Genomic DNA, 22405 nt, shown 5'->3' on the forward strand with positions numbered 1-22405 from the left:
AATGAATGTCAACAATATATTGTTGCTTTCCGTTCCTTCCATGGGGCTGTCCCTTATAAATTCTTCCTAAAGCTTAACTTTTGCTGTGGATTTTTATGAGATAATTATTACTTGATAATCTCAATCACAATCAGTTGTGACTGTAGTTGTGTCCATTGATCTTCTCTTTCTCTTAATCACAAAAAATCACATATCCCACTCCACCACCTTCAAGAAAAGCCATTACGTCTCTATCTTTTTGACATCCCGTCTTGTTTGCTTGGTCTCAACACCAACACATCACTCATTCTTTTCCTTTTCAAAAGTGTCTCCGATCATTCCCTCCAACTCTCTTCGAGTACATTTGCGAAATTCAAGACCAATACTTCATAGTAGACTTGTAGGTTGCATTCTCCTATGTCAGAACTCTCTTTTGGTAGAGGTTTCTTATCACTCAGCCTCAGCACTTGACCTGAGGAGTCCTTTCATCTCTTGTCTTCTAGAGTTTTACTATTTATTCACTTGACGAAAATTCTTGACTCATTTGCTAATGGTTACTTTGGATCCAGCTTTAACAGAACGAACTACATGCTTCATTTGTCGATGGCTTTGATATAGAATACAACCTAGCCTGCTTGTATTTCTTCCACCATGATCGGAAATTCATTTCTGCCCTCGCGGTTCAGAGGAACCTCCTCTGCCACCGACACCAATGCATCCCCTATGTGGCTCAGTAAAAAGGTCACACCACTTATCCAGCTTCTCTCTCGACGAGCATGCCTACACCCAATCCACACAATCGTTATAGTTGCAGTTTTGGCGAGCACAACATACATGGGACTTCTGGAAAGTAGTCTTTTTGATTCGGTCAAAGCCAGTGGTGCCGACAAAGCAACATGGAGCTCTCTTGTTGCAGGCAATCGTCAACTGCAGATCGGTCCCGAGACTGCCTGGAAATGGCAGGCTTCAGATGTGGAAACCGTGCCATCCAACGTGGATCACTTGGCACTTTTGACATTCGTCTTCCCAGACTCTGCTGCCGCCAATTCTTTACAGGCAGCGCCGTTAGCGGACTCTGTGCCGTTACCACAAAATCTTTCCGTCACCTCCCTTCCATCAACTTCAAACCCTTTGGCATCCTTATCTCAGGACAGTGCTCTAGCTTTTGCCGTGCCCTACAACCAAGCCCCTGAATTTCTCGCCAAATCTCAAGAACTACCTAATTCTGCTGCTACGGTTCCTACCGATCCCAATGCCCGTCAAGGACTCGAGGCAGAGCCTATTCAGGAGAAAAAGATGTGGATCATGAAAGCTGCAAAGGGAGATGAGACTCGACGAGGATTGAGGAGATGGGCGTCAAATGCTTGGACTGAATTTTTAGACCTTCTCAAAAACGCCGAGACTCTCGACATCATCATTATGGTACTCGGGTATATATCTATGCACCTTACTTTCGTCTCGCTGTTTGTCTCTATGAGGCGTATGGGATCAAATTTCTGGCTCTTTGCCACAACTCTTTTCTCCTCAGTTTTTGCCTTCCTCTTTGGATTGATCGTCACCACCAAAATGGGAGTTCCAATGAACATGGTATTGCTGTCCGAAGGTCTCCCATTCCTCGTCGTAACAATTGGATTCGAGAAGGCTATTGTTTTGACAAAGGCTGTTTTATCTGCATCTCTTAACACCCAACGACCCCACCACGAAGTAGGAGAGAAAAAGTACGGGGTTTCTCCTACGTCCATTCAATATGCAGTCCAGGTTGCGATAAGTGAGAAGGGTTTCGAGATTGTGAGAGATTATGCAATCGAAATCTGTATCTTGATTGCCGGAGCTGCATCGGGCGTTCAAGGAGGTCTCCAGCAGTTTTGTTTCTTGGCTGCATGGATTTTATTCTTTGACTGTGTCCTTTTGTTCACTTTCTATACTGCAATTTTGAGCATTAAGCTTGAAATCAACCGAATCAAACGACATGTTGCTCTCCGCCAGGCATTAGAGGATGATGGAATTAACCCACGAGTGGCCGAGAAAGTTGCCCAAAGTGACGATTGGCCGAAAGCCGACGGTTCCCAGACTAGCGAAGCAAATATCTTTGGCCGTAAGGTCAAGGGTAGCAGTATTCCAAAATTCAAAGGTTTGATGGTGTCTGGATTCATCATAATCAACATTCTCAACCTCTGTACCATCCCATTCCGGGGTGGCAACAGCAGTGTTCAGCTCCCAGGCGCAGCTATGTTTTCAGGATCGAGTTTTTCAAGTGTTTTAACACCACCACCAATGGACCCCTTCAAAGTTGCATCTAATGGCTTAGATTCTATCGCTGAGATGGCAAAAGCTCACGACAAGTCAACAATTGTCAGCGTACTTACACCAATTAAATACGAGCTCGAATATCCTTCCATTCACTACGCTGAACCAGCAACCAAACATCGTAAACATGCTGCTGATGATTTTGACGCTGAATTTGCTGAATATGGAATGGGTGGCCGAGTTGTGGATAACCTATTGAAGAGTTTTGAGGACCCAGTCCTTTCAAAATGGATCGTTGTGGCTCTCACATTGAGTGTTGTGCTCAACGGGTACCTCTTCAATGCTGCTAAATGGAGTGTTGGCAAGGAACCACTTCAAATGCCTCCACACCATGCTGTCGACCCTAAGGAGCTCGATCAGGCTGAAAGGTTCAACAACTCTGCTTCTACACCTGTCTTGAGATTACACAACATCGACCCGAATGCCAGCGACAATATACCGTTGACGCCAGCTAGAACACCAGCTACTACTGATGATGAGGATGATGGATTAGTTATGGCTCCTAAATCTCTGAATAATGCCCAACCGCAATTACGCCGAAGTCAACAAGAGCTCGAAAAGATGCTTGAAGCTAAACGTGCGCCGGAGCTGACCGATGCAGAACTCATCGAACTATCCATGCAAGGCAAGATACCTGGTTACTCCTTGGAAAAGACCCTCAAGGATACTACTCGCGCCGTAAAGATTAGACGTGCCATCATCTCACGAACCCCTGCTACCTCTGAAACTACCAGTCTACTCGAAAATTCATTATTGCCATATCAGCACTACAACTACGACCGTGTTTTAGGAGCTTGCTGTGAGAATGTCATTGGTTATCTTCCGTTACCTCTTGGTGTGGCAGGTCCGATTGTTATCGATGGACAAAGTTTCTTCTTACCCATGGCTACAACAGAAGGTGTTCTTGTTGCAAGTACAAGTCGTGGTTGCAAAGCCATCAATTCTGGCGGCGGTGCTGTTACAGTCCTTACTGGTGATGGTATGACTCGTGGTCCATGTATCGCCTTCGAGACCCTCGAACGCGCCGGTGCTGCTAAGGTTTGGCTTGACTCAGAAGCTGGCCAGCAGACTATGACAGATGCATTCAACTCAACCAGTAGATTCGCAAGACTTCAGTCCATTAAAACTGCCTTGGCAGGTACCAATCTCTACCCTCGTTTCAAAACTACTACTGGAGATGCTATGGGAATGAACATGATCTCGAAGGGTGTTGAGCACGCTTTGAAAGTGATGTCTACCGAATGCGGCTTTGATGACATGGAAATCATTTCCGTCTCCGGTAACTTTTGTACCGACAAGAAGGCCGCTGCCGTTAATTGGATCGATGGACGTGGTAAAAGCGTTGTTGCCGAAGCAATCATCCCCGGTGACGTCGTTCGTAAGGTTCTTAAAACTGATGTTGATGCATTGGTCGAATTGAATATTGCCAAGAATCTTGTTGGAAGTGCAATGGCAGGTGCTATGGGTGGTTTCAATGCTCACGCTGCCAATATCGTAGCTGCAATCTTTTTGGCTACCGGTCAAGATCCAGCACAAGTAGTTGAGAGCAGTAGTTGTATCACACTCATGAAGAAGTAAGCTGTTTCATATTCAAAATTTGGAGAATGCCACTAACACTATTCTACAGTCTTCGCGGTAACTTGCAAATCAGTGTCTCCATGCCTTCTATTGAAGTTGGGACCTTGGGTGGTGGTACTATCCTTGAGCCTCAGAGCGCCATGTTAGATCTTCTTGGTGTAAGAGGTTCTCATCCAACTAATCCTGGTGATAATGCCCGAAAACTCGCACGTGTGATTGCTGCAGCTGTTCTTGCTGGTGAGCTCTCCTTGTGTAGTGCCTTGGCGGCGGGTCATCTTGTGCAGAGTCACATGGCACATAACAGAAGTGCTCCAGCAACAAGAGCCAACACCCCAGGACCAGCAAGCGGTGCTCAAACACCAGTGACTGCAGCGATGACGGCCATGCGAGAGAGAGCTGGCGTAGCAGCCTTGTCTCCGGCTGCTGTGCTCAGAGCCGCCAGCGGGAAGAGATAAGAGACAGCATTTAATGTATACACTAAGCGATGCATGAAAATATGGCGTTTGGGCATGCTTACAGCAGAGGACTATTGCTTTCTAATGATCTTTTAGCGGAGGCTTATGAATGGGGCCTATAATATTTTCCATTTAAGAAGCCCTTTTTGTCTTCTCATTGTGAACTTTTTTTGAACCGACTCGAAAAAATAGAAAGAGTCGTCGGATATATTAGACACAATTATGACTCGATAGTCATCGAACTTGATTTGTGGCTTTCATTACAATAAAACGTAATAAAATTGCGGTTTATACAACTCACCAAGACATGTATTTTTGAGATGAATGTTCAGGATAAAGCAGCCTCTACACGAGCAAAGACTAGCATTTGGTACTTGTGAAGACATATTACCAAGTATATACCCAGGGCATTGACCCTTCCCTTCCAACTCAAGCATTAGGCATTACCTCCTCTCAACTAACTAATGAACATTTTCCCTCAATCCACTCGTCCTCAAGCTATGCCCTGCCATTACCAACGGCTCCTTTTTTATTTGTACATCAACTGTTGCCTGGGCATTCCCATTTCCATTTCCGTTCCCATTCCCAGTAGCGTTTTCCAGTCCGGATCCAGGTCCCGTCCCTCCATTTCCATGTTCTAATGCCTTTCTAACCGCATCACCTACTCCCGTCATTCCTGCACTGTCTTCGCTTCCCCTTCTACTCCCCATCCTTACAGTCCCAGCACCCCCAACCAGTAATCCCTTTACTCCTCCTCTCTTCCTCTCTGGTAGTTCTTCGGAGCCAGCACTGCAGACGTATAATAGATATTTTAGATTAGGAACTGTTTGTCTGATATCTAGGACGCGGAGGCCTTGGGATTCGGCTAGTGCCTCGATGTTTTTGTTTAGGAGAAATACGCCCCAATCGAATCGGAAGCGGATGACAGATTGAGGGTAGAGGGGGAATACCCTTTGGCGGTCTTGCATCAGAGATATGGGGTCGCTGATGAGGGAGCGAGAAGCCTGGGGTGTGATGGGATATGGGAGGGGCACTCCTAGGTAGTATTGGAGATGATTAACTAATTGAGCGACATAGCCTAGAGCGGCGGCTATGACATCCTCGTCGGCAGAAGATGTATCATCTTCAGTAGTGTTTGGAAGAGGGAGACCGCAAATCGTAAAGAGAAGAGGGTGAGATGTGGGTTCAATGGGGTATATTTGGATGAGTTCTTCGCAAATGCGACGGCGTTGGCCACGGATGAGGGAGTTGGTTTTTGTGAGGAGAGCGCGAGAATTGTTGAGGTGTTCTTGAGCGTTCTGGACATCTGACTCAGCGGCTGACTGGACGGCGTAACCGGATGAGATGGCGGCTCGTCGAGAAGAGATGGATGCTTTGAGTTCAGATTGGCGATGTTGGGATTGATGAAGCAGTCTGCGAGAAGTTGTGACGTAGCGTTTGGCAAGGGTAAAGGATTCTTGGGCAAGGGGTAGAGATATTGATGGAGAAGTATTATTAGTAAGAATGTTGTTTATTTGAGAAGTAAGTTCTTCGCGAGTAGCTAAAGCATCTTGGATGGATTCATCGAGGTTCGAGAGGCGCATCAGTGCGTTGTAGGAGGAGGTTGGAAGAGCAATGCTAGGCCTCGGCCGAGGTAGTTTGGAAGTGAGATCAATGGTATATATGCCATCTGCGAGTTGGAAAATAATTGAATTTGAGGGGAAAGGGTGGTTCTCCAGCCGTCCTAAGAACTGTAAAGACTGAAGATTAACTTCCTCTTCGATCAGCGGAACGAAGTCTTGTCGTTTAACCCATATCTTGACAGTAACAGTATCGAGTCGCGTCGTCGCAGGACCAAATGAAGACAAGTCGAAAGATCGAAACGTAGGATTCATCGCCTTTTCTACGACCTCGCTGATATATATCGGATCATCCTGTCCGGCGCAATGTAATGTGAAGAAGCTATCTGCCATCCGACTGTCCCTTACATCCTCAAGCTTTTTTTGCCTGATAGCGGGGCTTGCACCCACCCAGTTCGAACTCGACCTCCTAGTTCTCGCGGAAGGCCGCAGATCCCCTGATGATTGTGCATGATGCAGCTGTGATTCGCGGCGCAAAGCCTCGAGCTTCTGTGGTGATTTGTTTAGACCTGCATCGTCGATCGTTTTTCCCCGCGGACGAGAAAGTGTTAGATTTCGGATGTATATACCTTGCAGGTGTCGCAATTTCCGATTCTGGGGTAGAAGTAGTGGCCGCGAGACCTCGGAACTCATATTGTTGATGATAAGTTGTCATGAGAGCTGGTTAATGCACTTCGAGTTCCATAATCAGAGATGGGTTGTCAAGCCTCGACCAATCAAAACAAGGCTGAATACCAGCCTTGTCATTCTTGGCAGGAGCTTTTTAACATCCGATGCACATCGATTGCCGATTAATTTTTACTTCATGTCCGGATTTGGGATCATTATCTTAGGTTTATATGGCATCTTCACGGGCCACAGTTGCTTGCGTTACAGTTATCTCTGAAAAACTTGCATGATCATTCCCAAATACTATAGGATATGTGTGTACACGTGTGCAGAGGGAGCTGAAAGTATGCTACTCCGTATGTCCAGTGCTTTTGCAATTGACCCGGAACCCCTTTTTTTCAGAACTCTTGGGCTTAGCCTTGTCGATATGGCCTTTCCCAGATATCTCCTTGGAAGCTTTTGACGCCGCAAGCGTAATTCTTGGGTCTACGAAGACTAAGCTCCCAGTTTTCCCATTTTTACCCCTTGTATTTCACGTATCTCTTCACGCTGCATCTACATTCTAGGCACGGCTTACCACCAGAGCCCTCAAAACCATTGCAAGTACCGCATTCGGTTTGGTTACTGCGAGTATCGGTACGTTCGGTGATGCCCTGAATTTGGTCGCGGCATTCGTCCCTTTGTATACAATTTCATGGCCTGGCGACTTTCGGGCACGCAGCATGACTTGATGGTAGAGGTCAATTTATTGTGATAGGACTCGTTGGTGAGGTGCTGTGAAGCATTTTTGTTACTAGATATACATGAGCAAGTAGACACCCTTGTTGGGGTTTGAGTTTGATCTTGGAGGCTGTATTTGAAATGATCGGTATTCAGACGGTTCTGTGTGTTCATGATCCTATCCAAACATACAACGAGGTTATTCTAACTATGAATGAACCGCTTAATTCATGTGCAGTCGTTGAGGCGCATAAAGTGTTGAACGTGGCAGGGGACTATCCAAGAACAAAAAGAGCATACGCAAATTAAATCATATTGTTCTAGCTGACTAGCAGAAATAGAAAAGCATAACATCAAAACATCCACCCAAACGGAAATATGCATCTCATAAGCGCCACGCCACACGCTCGTATTCCCTTATAACGTACCGTGGCTCATCACGCCAATGACACCGTGGTTTTTATCATACAAATGTTCGCACCTCAGTACTCTCCTATCTCTCGTAACTTAGTGATCGCTCTCCTACGGAGTACGCATCGGGGTACGTATCTTCCATTCTTCTTCCACGGGATCTAGCACGAGGAGCAATGTTAAATCCATACATAGTGTCTCTAGTAACCATGTAGATACCGAATGCGAAGAGGAGAGCAAAGGCAAACGCAGCCCATTGAAGTCCCTCAAGTGTTTTGCCCTGCTCAATTTGTACGTTTGCAGAACATCCTACAGCCGTATCTCCAAGTACCGTATTGATTGCGTTAACGGAAACAGTGAGGGTATATGCTGCACCAAGACTGGTGGCAACAGCTGCCCACAAAAATGGCATAGCTACCATACCAACCTTACCAACAGGTTTTCCTAGACCTGCGAAGAGCCATGCAAAGGTGTCAACGAGGAATCCCAATAGAAACAGGGCTAAAGCCACCATAGGCATGAAAATTGATATGTCGTTCTGCAACTTTTGCCCTAATTGTACGATATTTGCGTCGACATGTAGTGTGGAGGCAATTTCATCGGGTGACTGCTCATACTGTTTGCCTATACATTGAAAACCGTTTGTATTCTTGAAAGTATCTCCGTTATTTCCTTCCACTCCCACATAGGCACAGAGACCTGATCGCTTGTTAGTGAGTGTTTCGCACAGCTGGGATACGTCTCCACAAACCCATATAGCCAAACCTCAATCCACCGATTTTAGATCCATCGGTGCCAACCTTAGAAATCTGCCCGATGAAGATATTCTCCATTCCAGGCGTTGTCGTCGCAGATCCGGCGATCGACATGGCTAAGAACCAACACGTCAGCTCAGGCATACATATTGACACGGCGGGCAAGGAGAACGTGATTGTGCTTACCTGAAAAGGTAAAAAATGGAATGGCCCCGATTATCCATACTGAAGCTCGAACAGTGATGTTCTTCGGATCTATGAAAAACCAAAGTAAGCCCTAAGATTTACAACAACATGTCAAGACTTACTCATCGGCCTCCATGCTCCACGTCCAGACATTTTGAAGGTGTGGGATTATTATTTTGCCACTACTAAGTGGCGACAATGCAAAAGGGTGTTCAAATGAGTGAAGAAAAGGAAGGTCTATGCAATGAAGAATTCCGCACGACTAACTTTCAACCTCAGCAGATAGATAATTTGGCTTCACTATCAACTGCTTGAGAATAGGAGACCTAGCTCACTATATACGGCTCTTAGTAAACCATAACATAGATTACCCACATTGGTCAGATAAATGTGCCCACGCTGCGCAATTGCGGTGCTTTGGATTATTGGCCGTTTTGACCGGTAGATCACTGGATCTTGGTACAGGCAAGCAAAATTTATGAAATCGAACAGACACTACAAACCACCAACTATCCTACCATAGCAATTCTTCAGTGAAAAGAATCGTTAGTGAAGGACAAGTACAAAACGACCCGGCCGACAAGCGGCAAGCGCTGAATTGACGGTCGTGACATTTTGGTTATTAACCATGTTGGGCCTCAACAGATAACGTAATCAGTTCAGTGCTGCCAACAGTGCACAGAGTCTTCATTTCACGACGCCGCAACGTCCGATTTTTTGGCCATACTCAGGTGGTCTTGCTTCATGTGATTTCCTGGTCTTCTGGTCTAGGCTATGGACGAAATCTTAAGGATCTAATTCGAGAGCTGGTTGAATCTTTCCAACCTTCCAGAAGAATTCTCTCGTAAAAAAGCATCGTTGAATTGCCTGGCAACTCGATGTGAAGCCTGTCGCCACTAATGTTTTGTGATGTTTCTCCTGAAGGAACAGTAATCACATTTGATATTGCAAATAATGCCCAGCGTCTGCTTGTTTACCCACATGTTGGAAATGTCCAGGAGTGTGGCTGCCAATAATAATAGTGGCGCTTGATTTCTCTGCTCTAACCAAATGGAGCTAAGCCTGTACCAACGGCCGAGTACTCTCCATAGGGCTGAAGGGTCGGCCATTTTTTGGAGTTGCTTTTGATCGGTGAAAGGTTATCACCGGACATCTCTAGTGAGTGTTGGTGTTTCAAAAAGATACGCAAATTTTTATAGAAGGATTCGGACCACAATGAACAATACTACACCTTTTCTCCGACCATTCAGAGTCGAAAATTGTTAGAACTTTTCCAAGCGAGAAGTAACTCGCTTAGTTCTCAAAAATGAAGGAGGCCTAGAAGGGTACTCGACAAGCATGAAAACTCATTCTGCATAGCCAGGCCAACTGAGCATATTGGCATTCTCGCGGCCGACCAGGGTCCTCCAAAGGCTTTCTCTATCCATTGACGTATATTTTAAAGCTGGCATCTGCCAACTTTCCATTATAGTAGAAATCTCGAATTCCAACACCTCTCTTAGACCGAACATTCAAGAAATGATTACTCCGTCGTAAGTTCTGGTTCTACGACAAGCACATGTGACAGCCGAAGATTACCCTGGAATACTTCTGTGTATCGGTCCTGCCCTTTTCGAAAGTTGTACATTGGGGTAACTCTCCCAGTCACATCAATACAAAGCATTATTTTCGATATCTCTATAATCTGAACCATCTAGCCTTACCAGTCATTCCCATGATCATACAACCTCGCACTTCCATGGTTGACTTACAAATTAAGCAGTGTAACGCTGTGTGACAGTGGGCAAGGCCCTCGCTCTGAGCAATGATGGGTTATATAAGTCAGCGGTATGTAAATTTCTGTTTATATCTAGCATTTTATTGCCGAAAAAATTCACTGACAGTCTAAGATAGGATGTTACTTCTCACAAATACTCCTAGAATAAATACATACACTATATCATACCATCAACACATTCATTTCCTCTTACTCACACACGATTGTTCTGCAGCTTTCAATTAGTTAAAAAATGGAACCAAAATCTTTTGCGCGCAGGCAATGCACTCGTTTCACTCCTTTTCCTTTGTCATTTTCTTTTCGTTCATCCTCACTTCGGTCCAAACTTCTTGAAGCCATACTCTAATTGTTCTTCCTTCAAGTCAAGGTGCTATCGCGCGAAAGATCTCTCACTCCCAATATACCTCGATTACATCCTATTAAAGTCACCTTTTGTCTCCATGAATACCACTTCTCCACGGTCGGGAGCCATGTATACTGAGACGACTCAAAGCGTTTCTGTGGTCTCCTGAGCAGGTAGCAAGTAGGTTGAGACGGATGGCGGCTTGGTTTGTTTTGTTTTATATTGGGTTGGTGCTGTCGGTCTTGTAACGAGCTTTGATGTAATTTGTGAAGGCAGATCAGGGGCATGTGGAATAGAGGTTTGAGGTGAGATGAATACGTTTTGGGTAGTGTTTTTCTTTGCATATAGATCAGGCATAGAGTAAGGAGTACAATTAGGGAAGGAAGCTTTATACTGGTAAATGGATGGTTAAAAAAGGGAAAAGGTTTGGTTCTTGCTTGGGAGTTTTGTTTGGCAATGGAAATAGTTCATTTGGTCTTGGAGTACGATTACTCGTTTGTGTTGACTAGAAACGAGGAGAAGGTCTAGATAATATAAATCTCCATGATCAAGTCATCGTAAACTTACTAAATTTCATAACTCTCTATTTATTTCGGATTCTTCTCCTCAAACTTTCAATGGTGATGAAGAGGGAGAGCAATTGTTGACCCCCTGGGATCTTGGCAGCATATGCATATAAGGAGCAAACAAAAACTCAACTTTTAAATTCATTCTTTCCTTTTTGGTATACTGTTTGTTTGCTTTCAATATTTTGATTTCAAAGCACTTTAATTCCGAAGACCGAATACCTAAGCCTATTCCTTCATTTTGTTGAATATATACTCGCAGCTTAACTGCTTAGCTAGAGAATCAATCAATTCAATCTGATGCTCTTTCTGGTCTCAAGAAACCCAATAGCAATGGACACCAATCCTAAACTGCAAGGTAGTATCCAAACAGGACAAATCAGTGGCTTAAAGGAAGGGATGGAAAGCCGACGAAAGAAAGTGATTTGTACGCGTTGGGAACTGTTTGTGGGAGCTTTGGAGTGGGAGGGAATATGACGAAACTTGTGAAATTTGGGAAGATGTGAAAAGAGGCGATTTGAAGGGAAGAAGGTGGATATGAAGGGATTGGGGGATAAGGGGGTTAGTTTCATGGGTTAGGGCGTGGTTGAGAGGTAGAGGGGCAGATTGTTTGATATCTTAGAATGTTGAAAGAAAATATTCGACTCCTCTGGTTAGAAAATTGATTGCATTTTAAGTTCTTGCCATTTTCAGCTCCTGTTTCCACTACGGCAACTGGATATTTTGTTTAAAATTGGCATTATCAAAGGTTGACTAAATGATATAAGAATTCTAAAATCTATTCACTCTCTACAATTTGAATTCGTGACAAAATTCCTGCAAAACTGTTACGAGGTTTGCCGTCTAGATCACGTGGAAGTGCTCTAGGCTCTCGAGGTGGTTTATAACTAGGCGTCAAGCAGGGACTTAAGTAATGACAATGATGCAATTCGTAACTAATAGTAGAGTATACTAAATGATTGATCTTGAGCACGAAGCTCTATACAAAGGAAATCCATCTTGATTATATAGACCTTCGTATTATACATCCCATCGCCTCCCATCATGTCCCACTGCCTGTGATTCTAGGTGGGACAATATTGGGTCATGTGACCATAAGCTTAGTCACCTGAGTAGCTGTTAGGATTGGTCGTAACATCAAACCGCTTTCCAGGACCTTATTAAAAAGCATCAACCATTCAATTAATCAACGACTACTCATCCCCATCCCCATCTGTCGTCTTTATCTAGACTATAAAAGAGTCTCTCAAGAAGAAACCCTCTTATGATAAGATTGAGGTAAGTTTATAAACAAATCAAAAAACCCATTAAAACCCCAACCCACCCCATTCTACACTCATCTATCACACATCCCCACTTCACCCTCCTTCCCCACCCACCTTCCATCCCCAGCTCAACTGCATAGATCATAGTTTCAATTTCCGTCTCTTCAATAACAAACAGCCAATCATGCCTCAATGGTATGTAAGACCATTTCGAGTCTCACTCGAAAATATCACTCTCGGTCGTCTAGTTGGTTTATGACGTCAGACTGTAATTGTTTCATTGTAATCTGGATGTCGCGTGTTCGACTCACGCCTGAGAGAATTTTTCTTTTTCGTTTTTGGGTTTTGGTTTTTGTGGGATATAGGGATGTGGATGTATTTTTGGGGGGGAATTTTGGTGAGAGGGGTGGGTGTGTGGGGTGGAGTTGTAAGTTTTATATTGTGGAGGTTTTTTTCTTTTTGGATAAGGTCAATTAATGGAAGATTTAGATATACATTATTACTGAATACCATACATGGTAAAGATATCAATTAGATAATTATACAAGATATAAATGCAAGACGAGAGAGATTCCGTTTGGTTTGGTTTCGTTCGGTGTTTGTCTCTTTAGTCTGTATATATTTCCTACGCCTAAATTAGGAGAATCGGCCATGTATATCACATCATATCATTCATTAAAAGACTCAAATAGACAACCTTATCCTACTGATGAGTTATTTATTTATTGGTTGAGAAATCCATAAGATATCTTATATCTTATATCTCATTCACTCCTTGTCACGATTCACCATTAGGATTGATGGTGTTACGATGGTAGCAAACTGATTAATTAGGAGAGCTTAGGCCTTGTGCAAACACGATCAGATTTCATCGAATTAGTATGTGATCTTGGTCACCTGAAGATCGTATGCGCACGCACCATCATAAATCACGTGATAAGGAGCCCTAGGAGCTTCGTGCTCAACTTAGTTATCAATTAGTTTACCTACATTCTAGTTGATCTAGTAACGAATTCACTTTCAAGTGAATACCAATTGATAAAGCCTTAATCCATAACTACCAATCGACGAACCTTAGGCAGCCGCTGCCTTTAGTATAGTATCGTTACACTCCTATTCCATACACAGAGCCAACAAAATCAGTCACGGTACTCCGTATGTACACAGCACAATATAGCACAGCAAAGTATAATCATTCTTCAAACAACTCACTACCACTCTATTTTCTCCCTACAAAATACTCCACCAGCCAGCTCTGTAATTCGAGAATCTCGATATATATACCTCCCTACCTAAATAAATAGAGTTGCAATTACCACCTCAAAAACCAGAAGTCAGAAAATTTTAACAAAAGGTTCCAAGGTTATATTAGTTAACCTACCAAAACGCGGAAATACGGAGTATTTTTTTGAAAAAAAAAAGAGGGAGCGGAACGGTCCGCTTAACCTTATACTCTATACCTATATAAGCTAATAACCTCTACCGGGGAATATACATCCCACTCCGTAGAATATGGATATGCAGGTGCTGTTGGCTGTTGGTAGGTCGTTGGTGATTATGTATTATGTGTGCAGATGCGGTACTTCGTGTGTACGGTGTAACCATACCTCGGTAAGATCTGGTCTGGTTTGGTGGGTTAAGCTAAGGAAGATTAGGAGGGGACTGTTAATTTTTACTTTTACTTAGATAATCTTACTTTAGGGTTGTTGTGAGTATAACTCTTTCAAAAAAAAAAAAAAAAGAAAAAAAAAAGGAAAAATACATATGTATGGTAAAAAAATAATAATTGACTAGTAGATTTATTATTATATTCTTATATAATAATCTTAATCTTCATATAAAATATAATTAATTAACTTTTTCTTAAAGAATATCAAAAACTATAGTAAGATAGATTTATTACCAAAATCACTAATCATTAAGTACCTGATCAAAAATTCCCAAATCTTCCCCCCCTAACACTGCAAAAACCACTTGGACTCGGATAACATAATAAATAGAATAGCTAGCTTTAATGCAGATAGACTGAGTGCAGTGCAACATTCAGTGGCCTCATATCATATCACATTATGACATATTATGACATAACATGGGATGGGATAAATGGTTTATGGAGTTTGGACATCCACCAATCGCATGAATAAGGTCATCTCATCACATTACTAAATTGCTGTGCCTCAATTTCAATTCACATACAGAGTAGACTGAGTGAGTGTATGGATGGATGGATGTGTGCGAATGATACAGGGTATAGACGTGAGGGATTTTTGAGCAGTAATAGCAGCTGATACTACGGTGTCGGTGTCAGACTGTCAGTGTTAGGTTCAGTGGCTAGGGTTTGTTGGAGTGTGCAGGAACTGGTGTTTTTCGGTTTCGAGTTGTAATATTGTTCGAAATCTTAGGGTTGAGAGATAATGACTTCTTAATTAGCTGTTGTATTTTTGGGTATCTTCATCTTTTAACTAATCCTCGAGCCTCCTCCGCCTCCTTTAAATATTTCCAATATATATACCTAAGTGAAAAAAATTCTCTGTGTTCTCTTAAAATATAGTCGAAGTGGACCTTGCCGTAAAGAAACAGTAAAATTCCCAAACAAAAAATTTGTGCCGCCACAACAAAGTTCAACCCTTAAAATGCCCATCCATTATTTCCTACCACAGTTCATCCGGCTCATCATAATTGTGTTTTCCCCTCGTAATCCTTGCCTCAGCCTGTTCTTCATGATATCTCTTTTTGACAGCCGATGGCATCTCCGGTGACATATAGGGTTTAATGACCCATTTCTGATCGCCGTGGTTGGGTCCAACTCGAGGTTCATCATATGGACTTATTTCTGGAGGTTGGTACTCCATTCTTGACGCCTGTCTTTGACGCTGCGTAGCAAGTTCTTGTTGTGCTTCTTGTAATTGTTGAATGTGCGGATTTCCTGCATCTGTGGAGGTGAGAGATGCCATTCTTTGCAGAGGGTGATATGTGGGTGATAGGTAGTTAGATTGATGGTATCCGTTGGGGCTGAGGGGGTAAGAGGCATAAGTTGGATTGGGGTGTTGAATATGAGTTTTGTTGTTACCGGAACTGGTTTTGTTCCCTTTACGGCCGCGTAGACTCTTGAGACTAGAGGTAAATGATAGAGGAGATTTTGGAGTGGTCGGAGGAGGTGGGAAGTATATGCCATTGTTGATGGTTTTACTACCTTGTCTTTGTCGATCTCGAGGAGAGTTATCTTTTGGAAAGGTAGATGTAGGAGAGCTATTCGCAGTAAAGAATGGATTCCGGCTTTGTCGAAATCCAACATGATAAGGGTATTGATAATGAGGAGGGTTTTCGAGAGCACGCCGTCGTCGTGAGTGAATGAAGTATATTGCTAGAGAAATACATATAAGAACGAAGGGAATGGTGAGGGATAGAGCGAGTATAAGTCCCAGTTTGTGGTCTTTCTTATCGCTTTCCGTGATTGATGTCGTGGAGGTTATGTTGAAGGTATGTGATGTAATAAATTGACTTTTTGGTACGATATTATTGCCATTATCGCTGAGAGTGCCGGGTTGCTGTCGACTTGTCAGTATGCCTGATCTAAGTGTGTTTGTTCATAGTCTCCAGGTTCAAAAGTATGACGAAAGAAGTGAAATCCATTCACCCTTTTGAGCACATTTATCGATCAAAATATTGACATGGAAAGAAACGGCCAATCCCCAAAATATGGCAGAAACAGAAACACGTATAAAACAGCTCTTTTTTGAACAGTGGATAGTATTCACAAGACTTATTACCTGTTCTCCAAACGCGCTTGTGGTTGAAACCAAGCGATAGTGACGACGATTTCGTAGCCTGCGAGTTCAAAAGATCAAATTGAATTTGCTTACAAGTAGTAGATAAAACACGGGAGAAACAGAGAGTGAAAATGCGTAGGTCTGAACCGTCCAATTCAGTGATGTGACCGACCCATCATATAATTCTGCGATGTAGGCATTAGCAAAGAATCAATGGTCACAACTATGAGGAAGCATTGCAGTACCTAACAGGGCTGGACCCTTAGAGTATCCATTTCCATCCGAATTTTGATTCCATAACGCGATTGTATAGTTACTAAGGCTCGTTTCCCATGATAAAGTCTGCTGGGTCCCGATCATCCATATAGGATTTTGAGTGGCCCCTGCACTCGGATTGAGAAACTGTCCTAAAAATGGCATTGATGAGGTTGCCAGCACCATATCAACAAGAACGAGCCAACGCAGAATTAAATGCATGAATCTTACGTGCCGAATGAAGATTCATAGCGTACAAGTATCATTTCAAAGAAAGAACACGTAGAATAGGATTTGGTTCTGCGTTACCCATACCATTCTATATATCACAGAGGAGCAAATGTGTGTGGGCTAGACCTTGCATACTTAAAATCTACTTAGATTGAGCCATGGGGGCTTTTCAATAGAAAAGGCAAGTATCGCAGGCATCATTGCGAGTATCAGCGGAATGGCACTACGGCAAATCTGTGGCATTTGCCTCAACCAAACTGTCGGGTCCTGCCCAAAGTCTATGAACTCTTGATTGGCGCGGATCGAATAATCACTAAGCGCGTACGACTTTTGCTCAAGAGCTATTGGGTGCAGACAACCCCAGTATATTGAATGCATGAAACTAGGAAAAGCCTATCAAGAATGACAAGACATAGAGCAGAGGGATTGGAAAAGAGCCGTATGTCTGCCTTTTATCCGGCAATGGCATCGCTGCGCCTATATGAACAATATGATTGGGCACCAAATGCGAAATCTAGAATATTTACGTAGAAACGTAAAAACTAAACGTTTCTTCATCCACCTGACATTTCGAGTAGATAAGAAGAGTCGAAGAAGGGTTTGAGGGTCTGGGCTGAGGTGGTGTGAAGCATGAGCAGAGGACGCGTAGGAAATTGCAAAGAGAAAAATATAGGTAATTTCCATGTCACAGCAAAGAGGAGAACCAGGAAAAACGGGAATAAAGCCATTTAGGAAGGTAGTAAAGCGTTAATTCCCTCCATACTCCACAAAGAGATATACCTATCACCAATAAAAAAGTTTCACAGTAATTAATCTAAAGTTCGAATGTCTGGTGATCACATGCATCTAGACTGTGACTGTGACTGTTAGTGGATACCGTTCGCTTCGCACGTGCCATGTTCTCGCTCCACTCTCCACATCTGCTCAGTTTTTGATATCGATGAGCTCCGTAACGGAGACATCTAACATCCAACATTAACAAGACATCATCCACCAAATTACAACTGTACATTCAGAGTTAGAAAATAAAGTTGATGATACCAATGATCTTGATCTAGGATTTTTTTTTCCATTCTCGCCTTCTAGTGTATGCCCACATATCTTACCTCTGTACTCACTGATCACCTATATATTCCCCTCAGGAGTATGTGCATCTTTGACCTTCATATATATATCAAATCCTCTATTCCGACAGGATTAAATTATGACTGCTTAGGCACCTCCCGAATGAAGTTTCGAATCCATGTGCATCCTCTTCTTATTGCTAGGAAGTCTTTACTTATATAAATACCCCGCACACCCACCCCTCCATAAAGAACCTATACCCAACTCTACCATTCATTACACGCACTCATGAATCTATCTTATCAAAGAAATTCAAAAAGTTTACAAGTGTAGCTTTATTTTGTTTTATTTTCAGATGTATTATCAAGTGTGAAGAGTTAGTTCAACGTTACCATCATCATAAAAATAAGTGACACAATCATCACGAGATGAATGACTTTTCCTTCGAAAAATTGGTGGATTTCGTTTTTTTTTCTGGTGCAAACAGATTCGCATACATACTAGTCAACTGTTCTTGTCGTATTGGTTCTGGCAGTTTGAAGACTCTATTATCTGCTGTGTTCCAATTTGGTTTGTTCATTCTACCTAGGTAGTCAATATTGATCTAAGTTGGTATCAACCCTTCTCTTTGTAAGAAGTCAATCTCAACATACTACTCAAAGGTATGTGATTTATTAGTCCCTACCTGCTTGCCTGACCGATATTGACAATACACGTTTTATTTACTCGTGGTGTGCGGTGAGTAAATTTTAGAATTCTTATGATATTAGGTCTAAAACCATTCAAGCCTCCACCCACCAGCATCCCCAACCGCACTATGTATTCCTGCCCTTAAAAAGAAATCTACCCATTCCTCCCTCTCCCACCACATATGCATATCAAACACCTCACTCACTCACTTCAACATCTCCTCATCCTTCCCACCCCTCTGAAACGGCCATCTCCACTCCCGAATATGCACCGGATCAATCCCATTCTCAAAGGCATCCCTCCTAGCCAAAATCTGCATATTCAGCAATTTCTCGCGAACATGCGCTCCTTTATTACTCAGTCTCTCCACCCTATCCACAGCATCCATCGCCAAACTATATCGATCCGTTTGATTCCTAATTGCCAACTCTAAGGGCGTGTCAATATTACCCTTTTCCTTGTATCCGCGAACGTGGATGTTGACTTGACCGGGACGTTTGTAGGTGAGTCGATGAACGAGCCATGGGTAGGAGTGGAAATTAAAGATGATGGGTTTGTTGGATGTGAAGATGGAGATCCAATCTTTATCTGTGATACCGTGGGGATGATCACCGTGATGGATTAATTTGAATAGATCGACCACGTTTACGAAACGGATCTTTAGATCTGGAATGAGTTCTCGAAGGAGAGCCGTAGCAGCTAGAGACTCGTGCGTGGGTACGTCTCCACAAGCAGCCATGATAACATCTGGTTCGAAACCTTGGTCGTTAGAGGCCCAGTCCCAGATTCCCAGTCCCTTTTCACAATGAGTGAGTGCATCTTCCATATTTAGGAATTGGAGATGATCTTGTTTATCAGCGACGATAACGTTGACGTAATTTGTGCTGCGAAGACAATGATCCATACAGGAGAGAAGACAATTTCCATCGGGTGGGAGGTAGATTCGTACGACTTCAGGACTCTTGTTGGCGACGACGTCGAGGAATCCAGGATCTTGATGGGTGAAACCATTGTGGTCCTAGAAGATGATAATCAGTAAACGTTTATGTGGGAAAGATCAAGAGAAAATTAGACTTTAGATCAAGACTGTTGAGGTAAAAAAAAAAAAAAAAAAGACCATGATTCCTTACCTGTCTCCAAACAGTGGCTGTCAAAAGAATATTAAGAGATGCCATCTTTACTCGCCATTCGACTTCATTACACTTCTCAATCCATTTACAATGTTGATTAACCATAGAATCAATAACGTGAATGAAAGGTTCATAGCTGTTGAGTAAACCATGACGACCAGATAAAATATATCCCTCCAACCAACCCTCAACAGTATGCTCACTAAGCATTTCCATGACACGACCTTCGGTAGCAAGATTACCACCATCAGCATCTTCTTCGAAATTCTCCCCCATCCAAACCTTTTTACCAGCCTTGTAAACTTCGCCAAGTTTATTTGACTCGGTTTCATCAGGTCCAAATAATCGGAAAGTGTGCATGTTTTTGGCAACCACATCGCGTAAGAGCTTGGCCATGTTAGACATACTAGGAAGAAGACTAACACCAGCTTCAATATTCTCAAATGCATATTTGCGGAAATCGGGCATGTCGAGTGGTTTCCTGAGGATTCCACCATTACCAACAGGGTTGGCACTCATACGAGCATTGCCAACAGGAGCCAATTCCTTTAGCTCAGGCAGTAGTTTACCCTCCTTGTCAAAAACCTCTTCAGGCTTGTAGCTGCGCATCCAAGCCTCCAAAACTTTCAAGTGTTCTGGATTACTTGCAACATTTGGCAGTGGGATTTGATGTGCACGCCAAAAACCTTCAAGTAACTTGTCATCAACCTTCCTTGGACCTGTCCATCCTTTAGGACTACGAAGGACAATCATGGGCCAGCGTGGTCGAATTGCTTTACCAGATTCACGTGCTTCCTTCTGGTATTTACGAATCTCGACGACACAGCGTTCCAGAGTTCCTGCCATAGCTTGGTGCATACTCTCGAGGTCACTTCCCTCGACAAAGTATGGTTTCCATCCATAACCGATGAATAAAGATTCCAGTTCCTTGTGACTGATCCGAGCAAGGATCGTAGGATTATTGATCTTGTAACCGTTGAGATGCAAAACCGGTAAAACAGCACCATCTGTAATCGGATTGAGGAATTTAGTTGAATGCCAGGCTGTAGCCAAAGGTCCCGTTTCCGCCTCTCCATCACCAACCATCGTCAATGTGATTAAGTTGGGATTATCAAAGACAGTGCCGAAAGCATGTGAGATGGAGTATCCCAGCTCTCCTCCCTCATGAATACTACCCGGTGTTTCTGGAGTAGCATGACTACCAATTCCACCCGGAAAAGAGAACTGCTTAAAGAATTTTCGCATTCCTTCCTCATCCTCCGCCTTATCAGGATAAACTTCTGAGTAAGTACCCTCCAAATACGCATTTGAAAGTACAGCAGGAGCCCCATGACCTGGACCAGAGACGAATAACGCATTCAAGTCGTACTTTTTGATGAGGCGATTCATATGAAGATATGTGAAAGCTTGACCAGCATCTGAGCCCCAATGTCCTAGAAGTCGAGCCTTCAGATGTTCTTTCTTGAGCGGTTCTTTGAGTAGGGCATTCTCTCGGAGGTAAAGCATGCCGAGGCATAGATACATACAAGCACTGAAGTAAGCGTCATATTTCTTAACTTCCTCAGCTGAAAGCGGCTTTTCGTCGACGGTGGTGCGAGCAACTCCATACGCAGAAATGCTCTCCACTTCGACCTCGCCAGAAGCTGGAGCCATGTTAAATGATGTGAAGTAATTGGGGATACTCTCAGTTAATTGAATGGGTGCTGAGTGCACTATTGAGAAGTGTAGATTGTATTTGGTGTTCACCCTCAACAAATTGAAAGTTGCAAAGATGAAGTTGAGGTGTTTGTAAAGTATTGAAATTGAAGAAGGAAGACAGAAGGAATGGAAGAGAAATATGCAACTATGTAATGATTTTAATTCACTGTAAGTATCCAAAAGTCAAAGAGGTATTCATTCCAAGCACCCCTCCAATGCAAGCATGGCAAGCACGGCTGGTAAAAAGTGGCCTGATAAATCTTACCAGAAATCTTTTCCTACCTAGTAAACTTATCAACCTACCTAGTAATCGACTATAATTTCCACATCAAAGTACCTATATTCACCCTGTATGGTGCCTAGCACACCTAGATCTCGAGGTCAAAAAGCCATAGAACCAACCACGGCGTATCAACCGTTACATTGCATAAGACATGGTGCGATAAAAGAATCTTCCCATGAACCGTTACAAGTTACAACCTGCCTGCACCGGAGATCCCATGCATGATGCGCTAGATATCTCCTCAGTACCTACTTACTGGTGCTTCTCATCTGCAGTAACACACACGCCGAACACCGACACGTTTTCTGCCCCTCGCGCCTTGTGCATCCGATTCCGATACCATGAAAATGGGCACATATTCTGATATTCCGATACCTACCCTTCTTTGTTTGCATCATGCATAAGAGGGGCAAAAACAAAATTTTACACAGCGTTGGCGGGCTTTCTGTGCCACCACCACCTGAGAATAGAATGGGCTGACAATGACGCACCACGTGTTTAAGCAACAACAGCATGTTGAGCTATTTCTCTTCACTTAAGTTCAATTATTAGTTCACCACCGTATTTCATTCCCATTTCATTCCCATCGCATCCTCGCCAATAAACTGCCATAAAAAAATCAGAATTGCCTAGACCCTTGGACTTTTTTATATGGTCTGATAATGTGGCTAGATGTTCGTTCGTGTGCGTCTTACATTATTTTCACAAATTGA

General features: G+C 43.1%; 5 protein-coding genes and 1 non-coding gene across 6 annotated transcripts; 2 read left to right on the top strand and 4 right to left on the bottom strand.

Annotated features, from left to right (window-relative positions):
* Nucleotides 1-630: 630 nt before the first annotated feature.
* On the top strand, nt 631-4319 carry SS1G_06018 (hypothetical protein; the record flags this gene model as incomplete). The annotated part of the gene is made up of 2 exons (XM_001593046.1): nt 631-3860; nt 3914-4319. 2 exons carry the CDS (start codon nt 631-633, stop codon nt 4317-4319), a joined length of 3636 nt encoding a protein of 1211 aa, XP_001593096.1.
* A 461-nt stretch (nt 4320-4780) lies between these two features.
* On the bottom strand, nt 4781-6271 carry SS1G_06019 (hypothetical protein; the record flags this gene model as incomplete). Its single annotated transcript, XM_001593047.1, has 1 exon — nt 4781-6271. The coding sequence occupies one exon, from the start codon at nt 6269-6271 to the stop codon at nt 4781-4783; it is 1491 nt and encodes a 496-aa protein (XP_001593097.1).
* A 1489-nt stretch (nt 6272-7760) lies between these two features.
* On the bottom strand, nt 7761-8772 carry SS1G_06020 (predicted protein; the record flags this gene model as incomplete). Its single annotated transcript, XM_001593048.1, has 4 exons — nt 7761-8377; nt 8430-8549; nt 8620-8688; nt 8742-8772. 4 exons carry the CDS (start codon nt 8770-8772, stop codon nt 7761-7763), a joined length of 837 nt encoding a protein of 278 aa, XP_001593098.1.
* A 4031-nt stretch (nt 8773-12803) lies between these two features.
* Nucleotides 12804-12891, top strand: SS1G_14535. Its single transcript has one exon. It is a non-coding gene; the product is annotated as a tRNA-Tyr (tRNA).
* A 2330-nt stretch (nt 12892-15221) lies between these two features.
* On the bottom strand, nt 15222-17024 carry SS1G_06021 (predicted protein; the record flags this gene model as incomplete). Its single annotated transcript, XM_001593049.1, has 3 exons — nt 15222-16118; nt 16434-16525; nt 16973-17024. The coding sequence occupies 3 exons, from the start codon at nt 17022-17024 to the stop codon at nt 15222-15224; spliced, it is 1041 nt and encodes a 346-aa protein (XP_001593099.1).
* A 1482-nt stretch (nt 17025-18506) lies between these two features.
* On the bottom strand, nt 18507-21364 carry SS1G_06022 (hypothetical protein; the record flags this gene model as incomplete). Its single annotated transcript, XM_001593050.1, has 3 exons — nt 18507-18543; nt 18791-19599; nt 19712-21364. 3 exons carry the CDS (start codon nt 21362-21364, stop codon nt 18507-18509), a joined length of 2499 nt encoding a protein of 832 aa, XP_001593100.1.
* Between the last annotated feature and the right edge of the window lie 1041 nt (nt 21365-22405).

This window comes from Sclerotinia sclerotiorum, genomic scaffold, assembly GCF_000146945.2.
Source record: "Sclerotinia sclerotiorum 1980 UF-70 scaffold_7 genomic scaffold, whole genome shotgun sequence".
Classification (NCBI taxonomy): domain Eukaryota; kingdom Fungi; phylum Ascomycota; class Leotiomycetes; order Helotiales; family Sclerotiniaceae; genus Sclerotinia; species Sclerotinia sclerotiorum.